Consider the following 16,732-nt stretch of genomic DNA (forward strand, 5'->3'; position numbering starts at 1 on the left):
TGAGTAAAGCTAAATACAAGATGATGTAAGTTATGCAGCCATTCCTTCTGCTTGAATAAGAACTATACGTTTATCTCCTGGGCTCAATTCTAATCTTAAATACAGAATCACATTTACAAATAAAATTATTAAGAACAGCCCTTGGGGCGCTGCATAGTTAAAGCAATGTAAAATAGACATTTCAACATTCTTCAGCATTTTCTGTCTTTGCATGCCTGCGTCCTAAAAGATTTTCAGCTTACACATAGATGTTTATCTCTAGATATGGAAATCTGTGTTCACAGGATATACACTGAGTAGACTCAGGTTTTATTGTATATAGCCCTACACGACGTGTAACTTCTATTGACCCTTGATACAATTAATGGTGTTCATGTTGTAATGGGCTGTGCATCAAAACTTCCCATTTGGGTGTGTAGACTCTCTCCCTTCTGTGTCTTGACTTCAGAACTCTGCGTTTTGAATGATATTAGCTGCTGTGAAAGTATAACCTCTTGTACTTCTTGAAGAGATGAAGCTTTCCTGAGAGATGCTACATGGAAATAATGTCTCAGCATCCTAAATTTAGTATATCCAGACATCTTAAGAGAAACTGCAGTTGCTGACTGAGGGTGTTGGTGTGTGAGTAAGCAGCTGACTTTCTGATTTATCATGTACAGTTGTTTATATGTGAAGATTACTTCTTAAGTTTTGCAGCTTAACCTGAAGGTGGTTGACTTGGTATGATGTGTTTTGATAATTTAGCATTGTACATCATGCAACTCTAAGCCTTGAAGACGCTCTTGCTCCTTTTGATTTATGCACTGAGCATCCATTATGGAGGAGAGGACAGAGTACTACACTTGTCTGTGATTTCTTTACATAAAGGTTATTTAGAAACATAACTTTTATACATACCTGTTCTGCTACAGGTGAAAGAGTGCTCTTAGAGTCAGTCTCAAGACTTCTTAAGTGATTAGTCCTGTGTTCTCAATTTGAGAAGGGGATGTTCCTGCTTGTCACTGAATGCTGCACTTAAATAAAAAGAACAGTTACAGCAAAGAGAAGGAAAAAATGTGTCTCATACCTTGGATATATTTCAAATACATTCATAGCGAATATAAAGCTTGGCAGTATGATGCTACTTCTGTAGAAGAAATTGCTTTGCAAATACAGTCTAGAGAATGTGACACTTGCACAAATAAGCCTTTCCTTTTCTACATAGGGCTATGTTTGCGAAATACTATACATCATTAACTTGTATGATTACATTAATTTATAGCCCAGCAAGAATGAACACTATGCAAGGCATTCGCATGTCTGGTAGTCTGGTACACCTACTAATTTTCTTTAGGATTTCATGTTCTAGCATGTACTGCCCTTTTTGTTTGTCATAGTATTGCAAACACAGAGATATAGTACAGTAGATAAGACTTTGGGAATTTAGGCAATTTTTAAGCTACAGAAACTATTTTTTTCCTCTCCATGCTGGAGCCAGTGGAGTCTGTATCACAGTAGGGAGTTCTCAGTGTGACTGGCAGTTTGTTTTATTTTTATAGTTGTGTTGGTCTGAAATTTTTTTTAACCTTAGTTTGAAATAAGAAAATGCTCGTGTTTCAGATATACTGTTTGGCAGACCGTTTAGCTGAATAATCCCCAAACTAATTGTTGTACGAAGTTTTCAGATGGAAAAGTTGGTGTGCAATGTAAGTGGCAAAACCATGTGAAAAAAGTGTAAATGAATTGTAATGAAGAATAGATATTTTTACATCTTTTGTGGTAAGTGAAATTACTTGTACATAATGGCAGTACTTTGAGATTAAAGCTGTATGCCTACACAGCAATTTGGAATTTATCTTTTAAGTTTGAGAATGAAAGGGTAGTTAATGTTTTGCATATTGCAGAAGGCTTCTTTTTGAGTTGTATTCACATAAGGTAGTTTCACATATTTCTTCTCTTTCATCTCTCTGTTCATTTATGGTTGTCTTCTTATTGCATGATCTGTGATCAGTCGCACAAGTCCATGTAATAAAAACATGTATGCCATTAAGACTTTTAATTAGATCTAAGGAGAACCTGTGAGCCATGCTGCTGATAACACACGAACCTTTAAAAACCTTCTACACTGCTGTTGATTCAGCTCCTTATGAACACCATTTTCATATATTACTTTTAGTATGTGTGGCCTCCACTGAGGTAAATTACTAGACATGCCCATTCATCTGGAGACATCCCCAAATGAATTGGTAAGCCGTTAATGTTCTATATGCATTGGTTGGCACTAAAATCTCTTGGACTGATGCCAACACAATAATTGTCCTTGATTTCTGTAAGGTGGTTACATGCAGTGCTAGCAGGTTTGATCTGCAGTTAAGCATTTTACGTGAGCAGTCTATCCTTGCTGTTTGTGCCGTCTCGGAAGCCGAGGGATCTGCACAAAACAGGATGTGGAGAGCAGTGGTTCTAAGACTAAAGACTTTTGTGGAGACATTTAAATATGAAGTTTCCATCTGTGAGAAAGAAATGTTTTGCAGTAGCAGGGCTCTGAAAAAAGAATATATGCAATTCACCTCTAAAGGTGAAATCAATTTTTTCACAAAGTGAGGTGTTTAAAAAAATCAGAACGTAATAGGTGGATAGCAAGACATAAACTGTTGAGACGTTTCTTTTACTTGTCGTCTTGTGCAAGAGTTTGGTATTCTTTCATTCCAGAATAAACTCCCATAACACTAAAATGGTGTAAGAATATATATTATATATAGAGAGAGAGCTTTTGTCCTGTGGTAATGCTATGGGATATCATTCATCCTGCAAAGAAGATCAGAGAATCTTGGATCTCATCACATTAATTAGGGAATTGTAATCCACTGTTTCTCAAAAGCAAAGAGAGTCTAAAACAACATTAACTTAACAGCGTAAAGTGCCTTGAGGTCCTTGAACAAAATACTCTACTGAGTATGAAGGTATCAGTAAGTTATTTGGAATGTGCTATATTTAGACCGTGAATTTACAGTTTTGTACAGTTCATGATCCCAAGTGTGTGTTGAATAGAGCTAATCTTTTCACAGTGCCAGACAGTGCTTGTTTTAGCAAATAATTTAATTCAAAACCTCTTTAAAATGTCAGACACCAGAATGAAAGCCTGTAATGTATCTTGGAGAGAGGTGTTTTAGTAGAATGAATTAATGCCTTCGCTGTATGGAGTCTGAAGTTTGCTATTTGAACAGTAGTTTAGAGATAACTAATTTCTGGCTTGTTATTGGAGAAACAATATCTGAACAGAAATTGTTCCTTGTCTAAGCTTGTTGGTGCAGAGCAGATAAAATACTGACAGCTGCTTCTGCTGTTTTACCAATGTGAATCAAGTATTCTTGTTAGGTTTACCCAAAGAGTCCTGCTGGTCTGGTGGAATTGCCTGTGTTTCTTGGGGTGATTGCTTCAAGCGTTCTGGGGTGTGCTCTTGAGCTTGGTGTCTCACTGCTTTGATTGCCTCCATTCTCTCATCGTAGCCTTTTCTGGACCATCATCTTTTAAGTGAGGATGTCTCAATAGCTTTGTTTTTTCCTCAGCTCTTTGATTAAGGCCTCTGTATTTTCAGTATCCATCCTTCCTGAGTGGGAATAGTTGTATGAAAACATGTTGTCCAGATAATTTTGCTGCTGTTTTTTTCTCTCAGAATGATAAAAATAGTTTTAGACAAAAAAAACCCCACCCTTTAGGAAATGTAAAGGTTTTGAAATACCACCTGGCAGTCGGTGGTAACCGGAAGGTCACCCACCACAGTATTGGCCTGCGAAGAATGATGCTAGAACAGGAGTTGAAGGCCAGGGAGAGCCAGTTAGTTTGTCCGACCCATAGAAGCAAAGAGCTGAAGTTACCACGTAGTCCTTAACTCACCTGCTGTGCCTGCATGCTATAGTCTGTATTTCAAAACTGTTTCAGAAGGTCTTCAAGCATGTGAGTGCGCTGAATGGTGTTTGTTGTGCTAAGAACAGTTTTGCCTTTCTTTTGGGTTGTGTGTTTGACTATTCAGATTCATACCTGCCATGTATATTAAAGTATGGCGTTTCACATACCAGCAAGTGAGTGATACTGCTGTTGTGGCGTGTTTCCCAAGGCTGATTGCTCTTTTATGTGAATAATTGGCAGCTTACATACTATTTGAATCCTACAGGCAGATGTCAACTGACATTTAGTCTGAGACTTAACATTTAGTCGGAACTAACAGAATGTTCAGTCCTTTCATGTTAGAAGCTGCTGCTGTGGTGCACTCGCAAAGCAAAATGGAAGTGTCATGTAATACAGTCAGAAATAACTTCAAAAAAATGTGTATCAGTACTTTTTCACTAAATCGTTAGAACTTTTGCCAAATAATTTTTATGTTCCAAAAAATGAAGATTATACTTCTGGTCAAGAAATTATAGCAAATAGAGCACAAATTAACATCAGAAAATTAATCAGATAATAGCAGCACACAAGCTGTCAGGCTAACTCATACTCTTGGGACTCAGATCATGAACTGTAGCTAAACAGAATTTACAAACTTGGAGCAAAAGTGTAGTAACTATTTATTTGCCACCGTTTCTGCTTTGGCAGCTCACTAAAAGCTCATTGCAGACTTTAGCTTTTTCTAAAGGAGGACTTCCTAACCAAAAAGAAATCTAGGGTATGTGTCTGCCAATACTCTAGAGTTCTAGCAACAACTGTCAGAAGTAACCATGGATGTTTTGACTTCTTTTTCAATTAATGTCTTTTAAATGGAACTACTCTGCTGAGCCTGTGATTTGGGTTGGAACTTTGCTTCCCCTGAGACAACTGCTGGAAGTCTGGGATTAAAACACAGCAAGTTTTGGCAAATATATTGCCTCTTAATCTCTTTCCAGAAGGTATACCTGTTAACTTTCAGAATTGTAAAATTGTTTCTATTAGCCTTTGCTATCTTTTACTTCATCTTGCAAGGAAAACCTAGATTCAGAATAAGAAGGAACAAAACCAGGTTTTTGTCAAGAAAACTTAGAGCAATAAAGCAAGACTTTCAGGGAAAAGTCACGTTCCGTAATTTTTTTTCAACAGAACATACATTTGTTTTGCTAGATTTTTTTTCTTCTCCTAGGCCAGGTAGAAGTGTAGGCCAGAACAACTTCAGCTGCAATAATTTTATGAACTGTATGTAAATGTAAATTTTTGAAAGCTTTTACTGTTTCGAGAAGCAGTTTACAATAGCTTGCTGGATCAGCTTTATTCCTGAATGTTGGATCAGAAGTGTGTTGGTTTACTAATCTTCCTTTTTGAGCACTCTGCTCTGTTTAGCAAGTCAACAAAGATCATTAGTCAAGAGAACGATGATAGGAATAGTTTTCTCAGCAAAATAATTTAAATGGGGAAAAAAGTGTATACTGAATTTGACTTGTTTTCTGAATGTATTCTCAAAATGGAGATTGTATTCTCAGTCAGGCTGGCCAAAAACAGTAATGCAAAATGTGCGAAACTGTGAATTGATGAACTATTCCAGATGTTTTGAACTGAAGTTTGCATGGGTGGGGTATTGAAAGATGTTTGGTTATGAGGGAAAATTGGTACGAAATGTGGCTGGACAGCTTGGTATGAGCACTATGCAAAACATTACTTCTGCAATACAAATTAGATATGACTTTTGACCAGATTGGGAAAATCTTTGTGAAACCTCTAATCTGCTCTGCTGATTTAATAAAAAAGGATTCATCTGACCTGCAATAAGGCACTCTACTTCTTACTATGACTTTAACCCAGTGATTTGTTTGATTATTATTAGTCAAAAATATTAGTCAAGAAAAAACTGAGTAATGCTATTTGAGGAAAACTGAGTGTAGTCTATAGTCTGTAGTTCCAACAGCAGTTGGAAATGGTATTTAATGTTTGTTGCATTTCATATTCCTAAATCATATTATTGTGAAGAAGCTCCCTTTCCGAACTGTGAATGCAAATTATGAAGGAACCAAGATAACTTGTATAATCTTGTTGTGAGCAAAGTTGCACATTGGGCTAAAAAAAAGCCCCAGTGATCCGTAAAATGCCTAGTGAATTGTGGAGCAGGTCCCAGATATCTGGAGGATAGACTGGAATGGGTAATTTGAATGCAGTGGGTAAGCTTCAGCATATTTGTAGAACTGTTGCAGAAAATACCTGAACACTACAGTCAAAATATTTACTGTAAATTATTGTAAGCATTCTGTATTTTCATTAAAAATATAACTGTTAAAGACTCCATCAGATCAAGCACTTGATTTTAGATGATACAAACTCTCAAAATAACACTGATAATACTGTTTTTAAACACCAAAATTTTATAGGAACTAAATATTCAGGGATTAATTTGGAGAGATTTAGAAGTCCAGATAAAGTTTGGGAGTTTGATAGAATAGTTCAGTTCTTAAGTCTTCTAAACATAACTTTAAAATATGCTGAGTGCATGTTTAATGTAGGGTTTGTAATTTTACTCTATTGTCAGTTTGCCATTATTTCTCAGAAACCAAAGATTAAATTCATGGTGCTACCTATATGCAGTAGTCAGAAGAGCCTGCCTTTACTTTGCAGTCTTTACTTTGACTTCAGCAGCATGCTCACGTGTAGTGAGAATCTGCTTTCCTGCCTGGGGAGGTAAGGGCTAGTATGACAGGACAAATAATAAACTCTGTTTCTGGAGGGAAGGGTTTCATCTGAAATGACTTTGCTTCCAAGGGAATCCAGAAAACAGATTCTCTTAGTTCTGTGATGCTAAATGTCTGTCATGAGCTGAGCATTATGATCATAAACTGCTGTTTTTCTACAGTGTATGTTGCGTAGTTGAGCCACTAATTCTGTGGGACTTTTATTTCTGATTTGTGGGATTACTGTGTTTGGATGGATATTCACCTGCTAAGCTTTCTTCTTGTCACTGGAGAAGAGACAAATTCCATGCTTTTAGCATATCATCGTTGTCCTGTAAGTGAAGTGATCCTCAGCTGGCAGAATTCTCAGCTTGATAAACCACAATCTCGGAGTATGGATTGATGCATTACAGTTTGAAGCACAAGAGAAGCTAGTGATAACTGCTGATAGCTTTCTGTTTTCTCATTTTGTATGAGAAAATTCCTCAACTCCTGTTCCAAAGACTTCAGAGCATTTTACGGTGAATTGCTTCTTATGATTCCAGTTTGAGGGAATGGTGGTTCCTCTCGTCAAGCTTGGAAAAAAGAGTCAGGGAGGCTTATTTGCAGTCACAGAGCAAGTGTGTCAGAGACGAGAGTGGAAGCAGGTGTCCTGGCTTCTTCCCTTTTTCTTCAAGTATGAGACTAGCTTTTGTTGGGCAAAATGATGAAAAGTATTTGGAATTAGTTTAGTTAGTGCTGATAGACTATTCAGATGCTGTGATTCTAGATGTGGGTTGCTGCTTGGCGTCCTTAGGTTTCCTGAAAGAAGATGAATTTTTATTTCAGGAGACTTTCTTGCAAAGGAGCAACGTAGAAAGAAACAAGCTTTATCATTACATATTTTTAGTAATCTATGGGGGAGGTAGTCACTTGTCTTTCTTTGCTTTAATGTATTGACTTTCTAATAAAATGCACCTAGGTTTTGAGGCATTTTTAAGATTGCAAATTATGGTTCATGTTGGCCGCGGTTGTTCCAGAAACACTGAAAAATTGGGTCTTCCCCAAATGTGATCTACTGCTGCTTTAATATTCTATATTGGTTGGAGTTAGCTCTTCATTCCCAGCAGATTTGACTAATGTTCCTAGAAACTTGCTTTCTTTGAAACTGATTTCAGAATGTAAACAAATCTGTAATACGCTTGATGTTCTGAGCTGGAAGAAACCTCAAGTGCCTTTCTGGAACGCAGATGAGAGTGACTAAAGTAAATGCTTCCAGAAAGTGAAGTGGCCTAGTATAATTAACCTTAAAACATCCGGTTCATCTCAAAACTGTATTTGTTCTTGCAGTTGAATATGTATTAGGTATCATCTTAATAAAGATCTCTTGAAGAGCAATAATGCTTGACAGTACCTTAGAAGTTACTGTTCAAAGCGGTTGTAAACTTTATCTTTTCATTCTTCTAGCGTAACATCATTTGAACTTCAGGAGTTTTTGAGTAAAAGTTTCTCCTTCAGGAAAGAGAATTTTTCATGAAACCATTTTGCTCTGATGTTTGTTTTATGTCTTTGAGTTTTGCCAGACAGAACTGGTTTTGCTTAGTGTTGATGTTTATTTAGATTTAAATATATATTCTTGGAAGCTTCAGTGAGTGTCTGTATCTGTGATGTGCTGGTAGCGCTTGGCTCGTATTGGTTATGATGTCCCATGTGCTCTGTGTTGTAGTTGACATTTAGGGAAATTGTTTTCCCTAGTTTGGGCCTGTGGTGAGCACCTACATCAGAGTCCCCCAGTTCATCTTTGCATCCCGCTCTGGGGTTATAGTCAAAGCACAGGGGTTTGTTTGTTTGCTTGTTTTGTTTTGTTTGTTTTTAGTTTCCTAGCTGATACTGACCTGTTTGTGGACCCTTGAAAATGATTCTCTGTTGTGATAGTTCTTGCCAGGGTGGTCAAATTGAACATGTGCTAAGATTTTAAAGGAACACTGCGCAAGATGGCTAAGTTCACAGCTTTTGTTTTGCCATGCAATGTCTCTCTTGACTTTTTTGGCAGTAGTCTGCAGAATATAGTCAGACTGTCTACAGTTCTGCTTCCAAATGTGGTGCATGCCTGACCTTGTCTGGTATGCCCTCTCACTCTCTTAAAGTATCTTTAAAACATATTTTCCCACAAACTCTCAAACAACTCATGCTTAAATTCATTTTAAAGTGAACACTACCTCAGTGTACTGTTTAACTAAAACATCATCCTATTTAGCATATGTTTGCCTGTTTCTTCCTTCTAGTTCTTTGTGTTCTTTGCTTTCATTCTTACTCACCTTAGAGGGGAAAAATGTTTTTACGTTGTCTAAAATCTCTGAGCATCTTCAGCTTTATAGGCACAGCAGAAATGTTTTACGCAGGAGACTTTGTAGAAAACTTAATGTTGATTATTGGTGTGTGTGTATATATAGGCAGGCTTTTTTTTCTTTCCTGACACAAAATAAATGTTTGTAAAAAGATGAATATTCTTGTAACAGTCCAGTTGAAGCACAGAAGTCTTCACTGCATTTTGTGAAGTGTGTAGACAATCTATAGCTAGAAGTTAGCTAATGTGTCTTTCAGTGACTCTTACTCAGTTATAAGAGAGGCAATTCAAGTTGCAAATAGGTCAAAAATGGTCAGTGCATTGGAAAATCTCAATAGGACTGTCATCCTATTGATATGATCAAATCATATCTTTGCTATAAGGTATTAAGGCTGTGCTAGGGACATGCTTCTGTCAGTGACTCCTTGAGGGAGATAATTTACAAAAATATGCAAGAATCCTGAACCAAGTATCCTGCAAAACAGGGCATTTGGGGATCCAAAGTTTATTTCAGACATGTAACGGACTGCTCTGTGGTTTCTGACTGACCTGCAGTTTTTCAGATGGCAGAACCAAAGCTGTTTTGCCAAGAAGCAAGGAACATAATTTTGGAATTCCTCCTGTAGAAAACTGGTTTTCATAGCTGAATTGTCTTGCTTTCAATTTTGAATTGTATCCAGTATATTTGTGACTAAATATTACTATCCCATCACTGACTCATTTCAGTGATCTGTGATAACAAGGTACGCTGATTAGTAGGGGCTCTTAATATAGAGGTTATATTAGTGGAGAGATCAGTCTGAGGCAATTGAAAGCTAAGGGAGCAAAATACACCAGAAGCTGATACTATTTACTGTATGATGCTTTTTGAAAGGACAGCTTCAGTCTTCAGGATTTTGTCTGGTGATTGTTTTATGCATATTAATGCCTCTTTAAAATGTGAAATCTTTCATTATAGGGAACTTAGTATTTGCTACCATCAGAACAGTGCCTTTAACGTAAGGTCTGTTGATCGATTGAAGATCGCGTATTACACTTGGTTAATGCGAGTATTCTAGGCTCTGTCTTGTCACGTTCATAAATGGAACTTGTTTTCCTTCTCTTTTAGGAAATGCCTAATTCTGTCTTTTTGGTAATGGAGGTATGTGTCAATGTATATTTCTTTCTGGCTGATTTTAAAGGTGATTTTTGGACAAAACTCTTAAGAAAAGATTAACTTAATGGACACAGCTACAAAATAACCTTGACTTGCTAAAATAAGTAATTCTGAAAACTAGATCATTGATTTCATGTGCAGTACTAAATTTATCAGTTTTTTTGTTTCATAAATTATTCAGTGTTGTTTTTTGAAACTGAAAGTATTAATGAAATGTTACACCTTGAATTAATAATTATAAATAATTGACAAAACAGTATTAAGACAAACAACTGGAAAGGATCTTCTAATTTTAATAAAAAGATTACAAAGTAAATTCTCATGTGTATTTCAGTGCTCATGTTTTGAGTAAAAACTCTTTTTCTTAACAGTACTGCAATGGTGGGGATTTGGCAGATTACTTACAAGGTAATTGATTGCTATATTTCCCTGTTAGGAAGCTATTGCATTACATGTTTATATTCTGTATTTGTGTAATCCATCAGTATTTCTCTGAGACTTTGCTTGTGGTTTAAATACTTTATTTTCCTATTTGTGGAATGGCTGAATTCCATAATGCTTGTTCACCCGGTGTGATCTTAGAGTGCCCTTGTTATAAGATTCATTGAATTCATTAATCGTTCCTATAAAGCAGCTAATGTAGAACTGATTTTGAACAAATGCTAGGGATGCTGCATTCAGATATAGTAAGGCTGTTTCCCGTTACACAGAGGTGCATGGATATGGAGCGGAACTGGAGCTGTCCTTCCTCCTTGTTCTTCCTTCCCAAAGGCATAATTTGGAAGAAAGTACACTCTTGTATGTCAAAACTTTCTGGGCGCATTTCAGTTAATTTTCAGGATACTTGATCGTGTTTTGTGATGCCTGTTTGGTCTTAGCACTAGTAAAGCTAGATAGACAAGTGCTTCAAAATGGCAAAGCTCCAATTGTAAATGTTAAGCCAGAATTACACATTGCAAGTTTTGGGTTGCAACATGTCCCTTGCTTTGAGCATGCATCAATTTTTTGTTGGTTGCTCCACTTTCTTTTATTTGGAAAAAAGAGGGAAAAAAAAAAGCCTTTTGCTTTTGGAGAGCTGGACTGCTGTCACCTGTCTCTGTTGTACAACCTTTCCAATGGTTTTCTTGAAACTAATGGAGAAAAATCTTAATGTCTGTACAGGGACAGACCAAGGGTCTGTTTAGTGTTGTATACTGTCTCCAGTCAAGGTCATCAGTGGAGCGCTGTTTGTTGTGTTTTGTATACGACTCCAGGAACTTGAAAACTAAATTTTGATGATGCAGGGAGAAACAAGGTTTTGCATTTGTTTAAAAATAATTCCAAGTTATTTTAAATATCACTGTAATTAAAAATAAAACCCACAAACTAAGAATAAAAGTGAATAAAATAATGCATAGACAGAAAATGCTTTTTGTCACTCCTTCCAAAACACTTGAATATAATGTTCCCTTATTTGTATATATGAAAAAAGTTATCTAGCCAGAAGTAGCATGGTGAACAACTTGCTGAGTTCCTATTTTTAAAGTCATATTTTTGGGTGTTGCTCCCTGTCTCCTGATTGTACCCACTTTCTTTTCCAAGATGTGACCTTAAAAATGCATTGAATTACTTATATAATGAGGCTTTGTACAAAAAGAGGAGGTTTGGGCTCAATAGAGATTTCGCCCTTCAGCATGGCTCTGCCCAAAGTGAAGGCAGAAGTTACAGAATCATGACAAGTTGATTCTTCTTAAAAACAAAATTTTGAGCAGATATTTTAATCTTCATATTTTTCTGGTGAACATCTTTATTGTTCTTCTTGCCTTTACGTCTACAGTATGTTGAATGAATCTCTTTGTGAACAGCTATTGTTATGGTAACTGTATATTAAAAGCTTAATTCACCTCCCATTAAAATCCTTGGAAAGACTCTTATGGTGTAATCCAGCTCCTGTGTTCAGTACTTTTTCAGACTGCAGTATGAGCTAATATATTCTGAAGAGACTTGCAAAAATACATTTTATTTTTTCCCTTCAGAATATATTTTATCATGGATGAATTCTGTGATCGGAGTGGTTATCAGCATTCACATAACTTGTTTAAAGAAAAAACAGATTTAAAGTTTCAGGTTGTAACATGATCGTGCATACTGTTAATGCTATAAATTGTGGAGTTTTATTTTCATGGCTTCTGTGGTTCTTTGCCTTTTTAGAGGGTTTAGAATTACATGGTAATTGAAGTTTTACAATTATTATGCTACTGTATTGAATAAACTACTGTAAAACAGATAATTTAGAGTGCTGAAGCTAGGGTAACACTATGGAGATGAATATATAATTAGAGAGTATACATTTATAGAAAAATACAGGAAACCAGATCGTTTTGAATAGATTTCACTGATTTGATTGTCTTCGTTGTTTTCACTGTTGATTACTGTGAAATTTATTGCTTTTTGCCCAAAGGTGACATTTATTTTCTCATCTCTGCTACCGTATATATTATTTTCAGCTAAAGGAACTCTTAGTGAAGATACCATCCGAGTGTTCCTCCAGCAGATTGCAGCAGCTATGCGTATTCTGCACAGTAAAGGAATCATTCATAGAGATCTTAAACCACAGAACATTTTGTTGTCTTACGCAAGTCGTAGGAAGTCGAGTGTCAGTGGCATACGCATCAAAATAGGTAAATATGCTTTTCTCTCATCTAAAGGTAAATCATCACTATTGGTTGTTTCCTCTACTCAAAAGTAGTTAAAGCACAGAGGATGCACTGGCTATGGAGTTGATGCTGTGTATTAAACTGATGCAAATCAGACAGTCCAGAAGAATGAGCTTTATGCTGCAATGCAGATTTTCAGTATAAAAAAACTTGAGTCATAAAGACCTTTTTGATTAAATCTGCAGGAAGAAAAACCCTATCAAGCTGATGTTTCTAATATTAAACTATTTTAATTAGATGTAAATCTGTAATTTTTGAAACTTTGATTGGCCTTTAGCCCATTTCAAAAAAGTATGCATGTGGGATGTCAGTCAGTTCCAGATGGGCTTTTTTTGTGGTAGACCCGCCTATGGGTTTTTTGAAAGGTTTAGAAATGTAGGCTATGGCCTATTTTTGGCAGAAGGAGATTTGGCATTGTAACTGGGGAGAGATATCAGCTGTTCAGGATACTACCAAACTTCTCTTCTTAGAAGACTTCAGGCATTTTGATCTCTCGTTGTTCTGTCTGTTGAGTGTCCATTGAAAAAGACCTTGCTTTTAACAGGTTCTTTGTATGCTTTTGCTTATGCAAGATTTGAGGTCTATTCCAACAAAATCACTCCATCTTCTGAACAGCACAGAGGCAAAACTTCCTCTCTTGCTTTCCTTACTTGATAATTTCAGATCCTGTTGCCTGTGTGAAAATTCAGGCATCTGAAAACTTCATTTCTTAAACTTTTACCTGATGTGATTTAACTGAAGCAGATTGTATATTCATCACTCTTAATGAACCATTTATATTTAGCCACTGACTTTAATCCTTTCCTGCTGACGCCAGGCAGCATACTCTGCAGCTGGAGAATTGGCTGAGCGGCAGTTTGTACAAATGATGCCACTGCTGTTTCTTGGCTTGCTATTTGGAAGATGATGCATTCTTCTTTCAGTGTATAACACAGATTTTGCTATTCCATGAAGTTAGCTATATATTTTACCTGCTTTTTTTTTCTCTCTGACTGGTAATTATATTAGATTTCAATAAAAGATCATTTCTAGACCATAAAAAGTAGAAAATTATCTTTCTTTTCATTGACAAATGTGTTTCTTTATATAGCTGACTTTGGTTTTGCTCGTTATCTGCATAGCAACATGATGGCCGCAACTCTGTGCGGTTCCCCTATGTATATGGTAAGTAACAATATTTTTCAGATTATGTTGCTTATCTCAAGCATTCTGTTACCAAATGAAATAATTTACTGTTTGCAGACGGGCAAATGCCTGTTGTTGCTTCAGGAGTATTAGGAGTGGCATGCAGTTCACCTTTCCATAGTTTCACTAACATCTGTTGTCTTGTGATTTGGAGATCACAATTGTTAAAATGAAAAGGAATGAGAGACAAATTGAATGTTCCTTAGCACTGCAGGAAAGAAAAATCTTGGCAAATTAAAAGGTGGTACATCTTGGCATCAATTTTTTGGCTCATAAAGTAGTTAATTCCCCTATGCAAGCCTTTTTTTTTTTTTCCTGAAATAGACATTGTCCCTTTTCCAGTTTCTGGAGAAGTGGAAGATGATGGAATACAAGCTAGAAGATCTTTACACTAATACTAGAAAACAACTTGATGTTTTCATTCCAGTTATTTAATGTATTCTCTCATACATGGATGTCTTTTTGTTCATTTTTTTTTTTTAAACAATTTGGAGTTAATCACTTCTAATTTTTTGAGCTATTTGTGGCACTGCCACTAACCTGCTGTATGGTCATAGGAAAATCATTTCACTTTCCCTTGTCTTGATGTTCTTATCTGTAAAATGGTGATGATGGTATTGCTTGTGAAGTGCTTGGTTATTTGCCCACAAATTGGACTGCGTAAATGAAATAACACCTATTATTTCCATACATGCAGATTGTTAGCCTGTTTCTTTAGAACATCGACATTTCTAACCTATGTTTTTAAAACATAGCTTTCATTTTAGATAATATACAATTGTTACCTTTCAATTTGCATAATGATGCAGACTAAAATGTTACTTTTGCCTTAAAATATTTACTCTTTTCAGTAAATTGGTCTCTTAATACTGCTCTGAGATTGATGTGGCAGACGAACTGCGTAATTTGTGCTTCTATGGCTTTGTTTTTTGTTTTGCCTTCCAAGATTCTCCTGTACTTTTCAGGCCCCTGAAGTGATTATGTCTCAACACTATGATGCTAAAGCAGACCTGTGGAGCATAGGAACTGTGATTTATCAATGTCTTGTTGGAAAACCACCTTTTCAGGTAACACTTTTCTGCCTTTCCTCTTTCCATTGCTGTTTATATTGTCATGGGAATTCCTGGAGCGTTTCCTTCTAGTGATGAAAGCAGAAGTAAGGAGTGATGCCCTGAGTGTAGTGTGAGTGCTTCAAAGGCCAAGTAGCTTGAGGATACCAAAGGAGAAGTTGCTCAGAATTAAGTCTTTGTAGATCAGTGTGTTCAGTCCTGGACAAAAGTATAAGGATACTCAGAACTGAAGTCACTGCTGTGCTTGGATTTTCTCCTTAATGCCCATATGCAAAACCCTCCTTTTTGTGTGTGTGTGTGTGTGTGTGTGTGTGTGTGTAGATAAGAAAGCTATTTTCTCCCTTAAACTGAGCTTTAATTAATGTACATTTTTATCTGACAGGCCAATAGTCCTCAAGACTTGAGAATGTTTTATGAAAAGAACAGGAATTTGATTCCTAGGTACGTCACCATCGCCTTTTCTTCACTCATATTTGTTGACTGAACACTTTTTCATTTTGGGAATGCCTGGGATTGATAAAAACACTTGATGTTGCTTACTTGACAGGGAAGATTATAATATCTCAGGCTCATGTTGCATTTTGCCTTTGTTGTACCTTGCTGAGCTGAAAGTGTCTTGTCTTAGGGCTATTGAGCGTGTGTAGTGAAGACTTAGGGACATGGCAGAATGTTGACTTCCTGGGTAGTTAATAGAAATGTAATGTATGTTTTGCTTCCTTTTGTGTGCAGCATTCCTAGGGAAACATCAGCTTATCTGGCTGACCTGCTGTTGGGTTTGCTTCAGAGGAACCAAAAAGATAGGATGGACTTTGGTATGTAACTCTTCCTTTTGCTCTCTTGACTCTCATTGTTGTTTGTGTAGCCAGAATAACTGTCTTGACTTTTTGTCTCCAGCCAGTTACACCAAGTGAAACCTTTTTTTTCTTCTCTGTTGTCATAAAGGAGATGGAGTAGCCAAAAAAAAACCTATTGGGTAACTGCTGTCAGTCAGTAGTAAGTGGTATATGTAAAGTATGACTTTGTGGTTGAGTTGTGAAATGTAGATGGGTTTAATTCTTCCAAGTACGGTCTCCCCCCCCGCCAGTGTTAGTTCACAAAAGTGGTGGTAACTGAATGTTATGGAGAGTGGATAGTTTGTTTTTAAATTTTCTGCTTCCTGCAGTGTTCCATTCAAGCCCAAAAGCAGTTGATGTGGAGCACCTACTCCTTGATACAAGATCATAAAGTGCAAATGCCCCACATGCAATTCTTTGCTTCCAAGAAACAACGTTTTTGTAATCATTGTATGCCTGTAAGTCTTTAGAAAGTTAGTGATTAGTAAAACATAAGAAACAGTATTGACATTACTGGATCGTACACTATTTATAGTTTTTCTCTTCTGATACCTGTGTCTGTAACCGTTGGGGAAGTCTTCAACTAAACCCTTGTTCTGCAAGCTGAGGTTTTACCTCTGACCAGCAAATATATGGTAGCAATTTGCACAAAGACTAAGGAAAACGGCTTTTCCAGTCTGGTTATTTTCCAGGGGATGCAACTGTCTTCCTTATAATATACCTTAAATTTCACATCACAGTCATTTTTATGTTACGTTAGTTCCTCTTTTGGCTTCAAACTGCCTGAAAACATTTCTGATCTCCATGTCATTTTGGTTGCAGAAATGTAATAAAAAATAATGGAAGAACCCCACTTCAGGA

At 36.6% G+C, this 16,732-nt stretch overlaps 1 protein-coding gene across 1 annotated transcript in view; it reads left to right on the forward strand.

Moving 5' to 3' along the window:
- ULK2 (unc-51 like autophagy activating kinase 2) overlaps positions 1 to 16,732 on the forward strand; it is a 43,772-nt gene that overhangs the window by 3,688 nt on the left and 23,352 nt on the right. Inside the window, exons 4-10 of the mRNA XM_067309549.1 lie at positions 10,040 to 10,072; positions 10,459 to 10,495; positions 12,574 to 12,747; positions 13,874 to 13,947; positions 14,934 to 15,035; positions 15,421 to 15,479; positions 15,768 to 15,850. Of these exons, the coding sequence (XP_067165650.1) occupies positions 10,040 to 10,072; positions 10,459 to 10,495; positions 12,574 to 12,747; positions 13,874 to 13,947; positions 14,934 to 15,035; positions 15,421 to 15,479; positions 15,768 to 15,850 (562 nt within the window). The remainder of the gene's footprint in view (positions 1 to 10,039; positions 10,073 to 10,458; positions 10,496 to 12,573; positions 12,748 to 13,873; positions 13,948 to 14,933; positions 15,036 to 15,420; positions 15,480 to 15,767; positions 15,851 to 16,732) is intronic.

The sequence above is a fragment of the Apteryx mantelli genome, chromosome 22 (assembly GCF_036417845.1).
Source record: "Apteryx mantelli isolate bAptMan1 chromosome 22, bAptMan1.hap1, whole genome shotgun sequence".
Taxonomy (NCBI): domain Eukaryota; kingdom Metazoa; phylum Chordata; class Aves; order Apterygiformes; family Apterygidae; genus Apteryx; species Apteryx mantelli.